This window comes from Dasypus novemcinctus, chromosome 14, assembly GCF_030445035.2.
Source record: "Dasypus novemcinctus isolate mDasNov1 chromosome 14, mDasNov1.1.hap2, whole genome shotgun sequence".
In the NCBI taxonomy this organism is placed as follows: Eukaryota; Metazoa; Chordata; class Mammalia; order Cingulata; family Dasypodidae; genus Dasypus; species Dasypus novemcinctus.
The window spans coordinates 53,558,739-53,569,765 of NC_080686.1; the positions used below are offsets into that span (position 1 = coordinate 53,558,739).

The following is an 11,027-nucleotide window of genomic DNA, read 5'->3' on the forward strand; positions in this document are numbered from 1 at the left end:
AATGGAAGAAATAATTCTGCTTTTTAACATCTGCATTCATCTGGCAAATCTTACAAGATTTTGTCAGAATGCTCCACCCTAAAAGTATGACATTCCTGAAAAGAGTTTACATGGTCTTTGGAAATAAATGGGAAGTTGAGAGTATCATTTCCCACCACAGAGTGTTACTATGCAATTAATAATTGTCGAGTGAAATTTTCTCTTCATCCCCAATGTCTCCTCAGACTCCAGATCTGTACAACAAACTGCCTACTTGACATCTCCAATTCTATGATTCCTAACAGGTAGTTTAAACTCAAGATGTCTAAAACAGAATATTGGTTTCCACTGTGCTTCTCCCTGTCCCAGACACCCTCCCCCCACCCCAATCAACTGCTCCATCTACTGCCCATCTCAGATAATAGTACAACTTTAAACCTATACTTATGACATTTTCTCAAACATTTTGATCCCTTTCTTTCCACTGATCACCACCCCAATCAACTGCTCCCTCTATTGCCCATCTCAGATAATAGTACAACTTTAAACCTATACTTAGATCATTTTCTCAAACATTTTGATCCCTTTCTTTCTACTGATCAATTCATCAGCAGGACCTACACCATGTTCAAAATATATCCTGAATCCAACCATATCTCACCGCTTCACTCACCTCTACTTGGTATAGATTACTATTGCCTCTTGCCTATTCTATCTAACAGCCTCCCTATTAGCTATACATCTTTTCTTTTATCCCCCAGTAGTCCATTTTTCACACACCAATGAGGATGCTCTTCTCAAAAAGTAAAACACTTTATGCCTCTCCTTTGCTACAAAACCAACATGGCATCCCACTAGCCTCAGAACACTCATGGTGGCCCACGTGATTCTGCTGGTCCTCCCTAGTCTTCCTATTCTATTCTCATCTACCATACTCCCCCTAAATCACTCTACAACCCACTGGTCTCTTTGTTTAGTCAACATCCTCTTCACACGTCTTGCTCCTGCTACATGAAACACTTTCCCCCTAAATTTTCAAATGGGTGATTACTCTTTCAGGTCTCTGAGTGATTGTTATCCCTGAAGTATCTTTACTGAACACCTCATCTGAAATACTCCCTGACCCAAGCCACTTATGATCTATATTCACAGCCTGCTTTATTTTCTTAACTCTGAAATTAATGCTTATGGCTTGTGTATCTCACAGACTATAAGCTCCCCACCATCTGGAACAGTATAATAGGCACTCAATATTTGAAAGGAGGGCTGAAGGAATGAAACATTTCTTGATTAATGCTTTAAAGCTGCTGGGTAGAGCCAGGAGGAAATGTGGGCATAATAAAATAGAATAAAAAAATCATGGAGCCCAAAGTATGCAGAATAATAGAAAAGGTTTATAACTGGAAATGGGCTTGCCACTACACTGAAAAGCTGGAGGCAAATATACTTCACCAATGTCTGGGTTCTTCTTTCCCTTTATGTGGATATAGTTTCAATGAAGCAGATTTTGATTCAAGAACCAGTTTGTAAATATCCACTTAAATGGGGCATTAACATTAGCACCACACAAAATTAAGTTTCTCTCATTCAGCAAGAAATTGTCTTGCTCAATATCACAGGAGTTGTACAACCCTATTAGGGCCTTGGAAGGCCCAGGTGGCTTCTCTCAAATATCTGCCTGTTTTCCTGCTCACTGTGACAACTTAACTTTCAGTAAGTTTCAGGATCCTTGGCAAATACAATGAGACTTCAACTTGTAGTGGGTGGCATGTGTGCATTGGGTCTTTTCGTCTACCAACCCAGTCAACCTTACACTCTGTGAAGTTGTAGGGAGCTTCAGAAATTAGAAAGACAGCCAAAATTTATTCAAGGATTCAAGTTCACTAAAGTCTAGTTTAGTTTAGATCATAACTCTAAATGACCTAAGACTCTGCCTCACTTTAAACAAAGGCACAATCTGTAACCTTAGATTTCTCTAAGTATAAAACATAAGAGGATGATTAAAAGTATACTTTCTTTACCATAGAATTTCTAAGAAGCACAAGAACACAATGTATTTCTCAAGTCAGGAATTAATTTATTTCTTTTTCTAATCTCTGAAAACATTTCCCCAAATAATTTCAAATTTACACATTTTTAAAAAGTGAAACAAAATTGAAAAGTATATGCCATGCCTTCTAAACACAATTATATTCATAAGCAATCAAAATGTCTCAGAATACAGAAGCATTGGGAAGCGGACTTGGCCCAGTGGATAGGGCATCCATCTACCACATGGGAGGTCCGCAGTTCAAACCCCAGGCCTCCTTGACCCACGCAGTGCTGATGTGTGTGTGCAAGGAGTGCCGTGCCATGCAGGGGGGCCCCCGTGTAGGGGAGCCCATGTGCAAGGAGTGCGCCCCATAAGGAGAGCCACCCAGTGTGAAAGAAAGTGCAGCCTGCCCAGGAATGGTGCCACACACACGGAGAGTTGACGTACCAAGATGACGCAACAAAAAGAAACACAGATTCCTGTGCCGCTGACAACAGAAGCGGACAAAAAGAAGAGCACACAGCAAATGGACACAGAGAACAGACAACTGGGGCTGGGAGGGGGGGAAGGGGAGGGGGGAAGGGGAGGGGGGGAGGGGAGAAAAAGAAATAAAAAATAAATAAATCTTAAAAAAAACACAGAAGCATTAACCTTATTAAAGTTCAATTGCTTCAGGGTAATTGTGCAATTAAAATAAATATATATTAGAATATTACATTAGATGAAAGGTAAAAAAAAAACACAAAAAATATTACAGTAGATGGAAATTATTAGTTCTTCAATTCCTTAAAAAGACCTCAAATATAAGTGTACATAAACAGTTCTCACTTAGGTCACCAGTGACTTCTGTGACACTAATTTGAACCGACACTTTTGAGACAATCTATTTGCTTTCTCTTGAACTTTTGACATGCTTGATCACTTCCTCTTTCTTGAAGTATTTTCCTGTCCTTGATTCCATGATAGTGTAGTCTCCTAGTTTTTTCTTCTCTTGCTGGCAGCTAGTGAGGCTTCCTGTAGGTTAACTTTGTTCTAATTAGTCACTGTTCTAGGCTCTCTCCTCTTCTTACTTTATTCTTCTCCCTAGGTGATCTCATACAGAGTATCCCAAAATTTACCGCATTGTGGCACACAGAGAAAATAACAATATCTGTATGGCTACTCAGAGCTGAGAGCTGCCTTCACTGGCTTGAAGAGCTCAGGGCAATCATATTATAACATACATGTGGTGCATTCTCGGCACATCCTGTGGCACATTGGTGGGGCCTTGGGAAGCTCTGAATCCTCATCCATGTAAACAACTGCCACCTATATGCAAATAACTTACAATTTTATATTTTCAGTCCAGGCCTCATTTCATAGTCCTACACATACAGATTAATTGCCTGTCTGACAATTCTTCTTGGATATCTGAAAAGCTTTTTAAATGCATCATAACTAAAACTAAGCTCAGACTGGTGTGGGATGTCATTGATGGGGGATGCTTAGATGGGAGGGAGTTCTCCAGGACATACATTTGGGGTATATATGTTCAGATGTTCACTGGGTATTGTCATAGTGGATAGAGTTACACAGGACAACTGAGGGAGTACTGAGTTCCCATCCTGGGGAGCTTTGTTGCATTCCCCAATGGAACAGCAACAATCCTCCAAGTGCAAGGACAAAGACCCATGAAGCAGGATGGTCCAATGATGGGCCCTTGATACTGATGACTATGCTTATGAGCCTATGTGCTTGAAATTTCAACTAGGCCTAGAGCTTAGTTGTTACCTCCTGAGAGCTTCCGTGTTGCTCAAACGTGGCCACTCTCTAAGCCAAACTCAGCATGTAAATGCATTACCATTCCCCCAGCATGGGACATTACTCCCAGGGATGAGCCTCCCTGGTGCTGAGGGATTACTACCATCACCAGTTTGTGATGAAACTAGAAAAAGATCCTGGAAAAAAGGGAGAAATGGTAAAGACAAATGACTTTATATGGCTAAGAGACTTCAAAATGAGTTGGGAGGTTATCAGAGGGGTCGCACATATGCATGTCTCAGCAGGATCCCAGAGATAGCCAAAGTAGATATAACCCCAGGTACTGGTGCTCCTGAGGGCTACAGAGACACACAGGTTCTATGGTCATGACAGATAACTCTGAAGTTCAGTGCCTTGCCAATGGGCCCTACTTTGGAATTTGTGCTCCTGAGTTGGATTCAGATGTGACCTCTCTACACATGTCAATTCTCTCACATTTACTGAACCTGTGGTTGGTGCTGGGGTTTATGTATGCTCAGGAGACCTGAATCTCTGGATTGTTCACATGCCAGCTATGCTCTGAGCCTCAGCAGAGTTACAACACCTGCTCTCTGGTTCACTGGACTTACCCACGTCAGCTGATGGGGAGGTGAGAATGATCAATCACCACACTAGGGAACCAAGAGTGTCTCCAGCTACAAGCAGGAAACTGAGAATGTCTACAACTGCAAGCAGAGAATCACAAGCATCAGCCATGTGGGATCTAAGGCCCCTCGCAATTTAGAGGTGGAATGGACATCACATCCCAGGGTCCACAGGATGGAGGAATATAATTTGGATTGGAGTGGACTTGCTGGTATTCTACTATGGAACTGTTGTGACTCTAGCAATGGAATTAATTGTATCATTGATGTGGAGACAGTGGCCACAGGAGTTGCTGAGGACAGGGAGAGGGAGGAAGAGGCATTATATGGAGCATTTCCTGGACTTGGAGTTGTCCTGAGTGATATTGCAAGGACAGATGCAGGACATTGTATATCCTGCCATAACCCACTAGATATAACCCACTGGATGGACTGGGGGAGAATGTGCCTTGCTGATGTAGGAAGAGCAGGGGGGCAGGGAGTGGGTTATAGGGTTATATGGGAACTTCTTATGTAACATTTTGTGTGATCCATTTATCTTTCTTAAAAAAGAGACAATAAATAAATAAACTAATCTCAGGATCTGTGATGCCCAAAGCTGGGTCCTCCCCTGCTATTTCCTATCTCAATGCAGGCAATCGTACAATTTAGATGTGCAAGCCAGAATTCTTGGAAATATCCTTGCTACCTCCCTCTCACTCCCACATACTATTTTCACCAAGCCCTGTAAATCTTCCTCCTTAACACCACCTCACTTCTCTCCAACTCTACAACCACCTGAGTCCAAGCTACTATCATATAATTCACGAAATTTACCTGAATTATTTCAATAGTCACTCAAATCATCTATCCTCATCCATCTAGCCACCTCATTAATCTATAAATAGAGTGATCTTTTTCCCTTTTGGAAACACAGATCTAACTGGGTCGTCCCTTTGCTTAAGGCAAAATCCCTTAGTGTGACCAACAATGACAGTATGGAATGACTCATACTTACTGTTCTGGTCATCTATTGCTGCATAACAAATTACCCAAAAAGTCAGTGACTGTAAACAGCAATTTAATATTATCTCTCATGGTTCTGCGGATTGATCAGCCTCAGATGGGTGGTTTTCACTTGGAGTATCTCATGCAATTGCAGTAAGATAGTCAGCTAGGGCTAGAGTCATCTGAAGGCATGACTGGCCTGGACATCCAAGATGGCTTCTTCACCCACATGTCTGAGGGCTCCTCCAAGCATGGAGATTTCAGGTATTCAACTTCATTCTTGGCAAGTAACTTTCCCCCATAGTGTACTTTATAAGAGACCAAGGCAAAGACTACAAGACCTCTTCTGACCTAGCCTCAAAAGTCATTCAGCATATCTTTTACTTGATTTGATAGTTCAAAAGTAAGTCACAGGATCAGCCCAGATTCAAGGGAAGTGAACTACCCAGGAACTTAGTGAATATCAGAAAACATTGTTTGGGCATGGAGGAGATTGCCAACTACACCTACCTCCCCAATCTCATTTTGCTGCACATTCTCTATTGCTGTTTCCACTTTAGCCACATTAACCTTCTTTTAGTTCCTTGCACTTGCCAAACTCCACCCTACTAAAGGCTTTATGCATATACTGTTTTCTTTGCCAAAAATGTTCTTCCACTCCTCCTTCTGCCAACTTTGAGATCAATCAGTCAAGCCTCCTTCCCTCAGGAAAGTCCTCCCTGACTTCCCTAACCTATTTAAATCTTATTACATACTCTTACCGCATAGTACATTTCCAGCACCATCCTCATCCTCATTGCTGATTTGCATTTGTTTATTTAAGTATTTGATTTAGGTCTCTATCTCTCCTACTTGAGTGAAACAAGAGCCATGTCTGTTTTTATACTCCTACCACAGAGTCTGGTTAGTACTCAATAAATATTTACTGAATGAATAAAAGAAAGAAACTAAGCCAAACTGTCCCTGTATAACAAATGACTTTTTTCCATTTATAAATTTATAGTACAGTATATAATCTCAAAATGCATTTCCAAATTTAAAACACAGATAATTAGGCAACCCAAAATATAAACCATTTTTCAATGTAGGTATCATATTCTTTTGCTATATCGTACCTATAAATTTAGTATATGTGTTAACAAATCAATTAAATGCATACAGATTTTATATGTTTTGTTATATTTTTTTCCAATCTCCTTTCAAATGAGCCTGAAACTATATTTGATGTCAATTTCTATGCCTTCACATAAAATGGCAAGTTCAAGTAGAGCATCATAATCTCGGAGAAGGAGATTTCTTACTTTATGTAGAAATCCAGTACTGATATAGAAACATGATTCTGCTTTTGCTAAAACAGATGCACAATACTAACTGTTCCTCACTATATTACCAAAAACTGGTTTAGTTTAGTAATAAACACTCCACTGATTTTCAAGCTGAAATAGAATAGTTCATTTTGAAGTGAAAGCTCAGATTTCTGTTCTTAGAAGGTGATACAAAGAACAAAGGTTTGGATTGAAGAAATATTCTCTAGTTATGGCTCTTAACTCCCTTTTTTAAAAATGGTATCATAAACTCATGAAGCAAAGTTCATTATCAAAAGGTGGATACTGGTTTTGGTACTTCAATTCCAACATTCAACTCATTGTTTTCAAGTACTAAAAGCATCTGGTCTAGTGACAGTTTTCTTTACTATCTGTAACAATTGTCATATGTTTACTTATTCTCTGTCCTCACTACAAATTTGGCTCCACAGGGCATGAGTTTCATCTGTCTTGTTTACCTAGAGCAGTGCCTGGCACTTCATGGTGCTCAGTAAATTACTGAATGAATGAATAATGCTGGTCTTAAAGACTTCAGTCTTGTATAACTGAGTCTATTTTGATTAGGCCATTATAAAATAGTATAAAATAGTATAAAAATAATCTTTAGAAGATTTTTTTTATTTTTAAGGAAAGATATTCTGTCATACATACAGTACCTTTATTTCTCATTTATGCTTCTTCCTTCCTGGTATTATACCATATGAAATTAGCATTTCTCATTATCTAACCTGTCTCATCCACCATTTAGAAAAAGAGCTAGTATATTTCAAAATAGAAAGCTTTTTGCTAAGTCATTGAATTTCTGTAGTTGTTGAAAGTTTTCTAGAATGGAACTACTTCTTCTCAAACTTATACCTTATCATGTAGTTTGAGGAGTTGTATCGGGTTAAACAAATAAGTGGTAAATGATTTTAAAAAAGAATCTATAACCAGGCCCATGAGTGTGACCATTTCGGGAGATAATTTAGCCACTAATTGACTAAATATTTTAAAAATATATGGATCCAAGGCAGAGAACATGAGAATAGGTTCTATGGCAATAACTTAAATCTAAGTTGTCTCTTAATGAATTGTGAAATATTTTGTCTTAAAAGGGTGATTTGATGAAGTTGAAACATTCACTGATGAGTGTTTAAACCTATCCTAGACTATGCAACTTATGTATCAATAAAATACTAATATCAAATTGGTCCATTAAAGGCATTTTTGCCATGTGGCATCTTCTGGCACTAGTTTAACGCTGATTATCAAATATGTCTTGTGTATTTTCAGTGAATCTGTTCCATTTTGCACCTTGTTTCACAACCCATAGATCACACTGAATTATTCACAGCTAAACATCTTTTTACTTGGTCCTCCTTTAAGATCTGTCCTGAATTAATATCTAGATTGTTGCTTTCCAAGTTACAAAGTGTTAAATAGGATATTTAAGTACTAGACAAGGTGAACCGGTTCTATAGTTTTTCCAACTCTAGCCTTTAACTTAGACAAAGTTTTGTTACAAGAAACATGATCTGCCCATATTTTCAAAAGCATTAACTTTCTACCTTAGGCTTTGAAACTTCCCTCACATTCAGTCAAAAAGGAACAAGATCCATTTAAGCACTACCTAAATTTGCAAGTGCCATATTTGACCAATCTTTTCACTACTCTAAGTGATTTCTCAAAGTCCATTTTCCATAACTCCTGACCCCACCTTATTTCTACTACAAGAATCAACTAAAAGGCTTAGCACAATGATAGATTTTTGAAGAGAATGAATAGTTTGTTAAATAGATCTTACCCCCCTTTCTCTAGATTCCATTACCATCAAATCTTTTTTTATTCTATCTTGAGAAAAGAAGTAGAAAAATATACAGTATTAACCTGCATTACTTTGTAGAAGTTCATTTCAGTCTCACCCAGATATACATAAAAAACATCCCTTCTGTCCATCAAAAGTCAGGGTCTTCCTCCTCATTCACAACTAAAGCTAACACATACTCCTTACAAGCAGGAGTAATATGGAAGGGCAGGCATTTCAGACGTAATAGAAATGTTGATTAACTAAATACATTTTGGTAAGGCAATTCCCTGATTGAACAGAGCATTGGTGAGTGAATGATAAGAGAAGCATATTTTTCAAGCTAAAGACCTTTCAAGGACAGATACCAAGGTTAGCAGTACTCCCTGTCTCTCAGCAACCCGAAGGATTTGTGAATGATTGTGAGAGATTTGCACCACCTCCCAACTGCACTTAGGAGCTGCTCTAGAACAGCAAAGACCAGCTCTGGAAATTCGTGTCACATCGTTTACCCTGGGTCACACACACGCACGCCAGAAGAGCTCTGCGGTAGAGCTACAAGGCAGCAAGGCTCTCCTCCAGAAGGCACAGCCAGCATCCGTCTCTCGCAGCCCAGTGAGAGGCTCGTCTCTGAGCTTCAACAACCAAGTCCTGAGGCTTTTCCTTGTAACGTGGAAAGGACTACGCCGGCCTTACCTCTGGGGCTGCTTTCTTGTAAGTACGGTGGGGCCGTGGGAGTGACATTCCCCGAATGGGATGCTGACAGCAGAGGCGAGCGTTCGTCCACCCCATTAGCAGCCATGACTGCAGCAGCTGCGGGGCCAGAAGGAGGCTGAGCCCGGGGTTGCGGCTTCGGTGGAGGAGGCGACTAGTGCGGCTGCGGCGGCCGCTACTGCCGCCTCCGGGAGGGCCCGGGATGTGTCACAAGGCAGGAGGCGGGGATGCAGAGGGTGCGGGGCTGAGGCACAGGGGAGGGGATGCGCGCTGGGAAGCATGACTTGGGGGAGGGGGAGAAGAGAGAAAGAAAGAGACTGGGAGAGGAGGACAAGAGGAAAAAGGAGGAGGAGCCCAGGCTGCCGGGGGAAAAAGGGAGCAAATTAGGACCAATTGAGAAATGAGGGGAAGGAAAGGTGCAAAGTAACCACAAAAAGGAAGAAGGGGCAACTGGGGGGGTGGGGGGTGGGGCTGCTGAAGGCCGTGTGCGACAGTTCTCTTGTATGTTTTACATTTCCTTAATTAAAGAAAAGGAGAAAGCGCATCCTGAAACTGGGTAAATGAAAAGGCCTGTTAATTGATTTAGAAAAACTGGAGCAAAAACACAAATCAAGTTTAGCCCCTCTGAGGAGAAGGAGGGACTCTTGATGCCAAACTTTGCATTCATTATTTGAAGAAAGTTTATTCCTAGAACTATCAGTTTGTTCTTGAGGAGCTCTTCTTTTGTTATGAAATCATTTTTCAGCATCTCTTGTCTGAGAGGAAGTAGAGATTTTTTAATGAGTTTTGGCACACCTCGCTTTTCCTTGTTTTTTTACATAGGTATTTGGCACTCTAGTTCTTTATTAAAAATATGCAAAGTGTGTTGGTTTTTTCAAGTTTCATTTTACAAAATAGGTTGCCATTTTAGTTTTGTTTTTGTGTTTGGTCTATATTATCTCTGGCACTTGCAATAATGATATTTAGAATCATTATGTGATGTTCTGAGATGTTCTGAGACAATGTTTTAAAATAAACTTTCACATGTAATGAGAGGGGGAAAGGCTAAGCATAGTTCTTGTTTCCTGCATTGATTTTTATTCTCCTTTTTTTTTTTTTAGTACTGGTGGTTTGTCACATTATCCTAAAAGGAGTGATTTATATGAATAACAAAACAAACCGGGATATAAATGCAATAGGAAAATAGCTTTGGTTTCGAATGGTAATTTTCCTGCAAAGATTCTCAGTGTCATTCAACATTTATTTCATGCTTATTGGGTCTACAGAGATGAATAAGGCATGGTCCCAGTCCTCAAAATACCTGAAAGGTCACACAGAAAAAAAAAAAAAAATGAGACTAGTAGTCCTAGTTGTAGCTTTAAAGGGGCTTGAGGAACAGCAGACTTTAGACATTTGAAACTATTGCTCATATTACATTAAGAAGGGCCTTTTGCTCTCTGGAGACATATTGTACCAGTTTACTCTTTCTTCCAAAAAATCCATTTAGACACCAGCTGGAAATCCTAAGGGAAATATTAAAGAATGATGTTTCCTATTATGTGGCAGTTTTGTGGATCAGCAGCTTCAGGTTACAATATAAGAACCCCATATGATATGATCCTAGGAAAATTACAGGTCTCCAGGAACCTGGAAAGGGAAGGGGTCAAGAAGTAGAGCTCCCTGCAAAAGTGTTTGTAATTTACAAAATGAATAGGGTGCTCCTGGAGTTGCAGGCTGGAGACAATTAAATTAAAGGAAACTTTTAAAGAAGAATCACCAAAACCCTTTTACTATAGTATCCCATCATATCATTATCACACTCCGTTATAGCAGTTATGTACTTT

General features: G+C 39.9%; 1 protein-coding gene across 1 annotated transcript in view; it reads right to left on the reverse strand.

Moving 5' to 3' along the window:
* The window catches only part of PIP4P2 (phosphatidylinositol-4,5-bisphosphate 4-phosphatase 2), a 93,469-nt gene extending 84,056 nt beyond the window's left edge, over positions 1-9,413 (reverse strand). Inside the window, exon 1 of the mRNA XM_004474736.5 lies at positions 9,187-9,413. Coding sequence (XP_004474793.2) covers positions 9,187-9,292 — 106 coding nt within the window. The 5' untranslated portion in view covers positions 9,293-9,413. The remainder of the gene's footprint in view (positions 1-9,186) is intronic.
* Between the last annotated feature and the right edge of the window lie 1,614 nt (positions 9,414-11,027).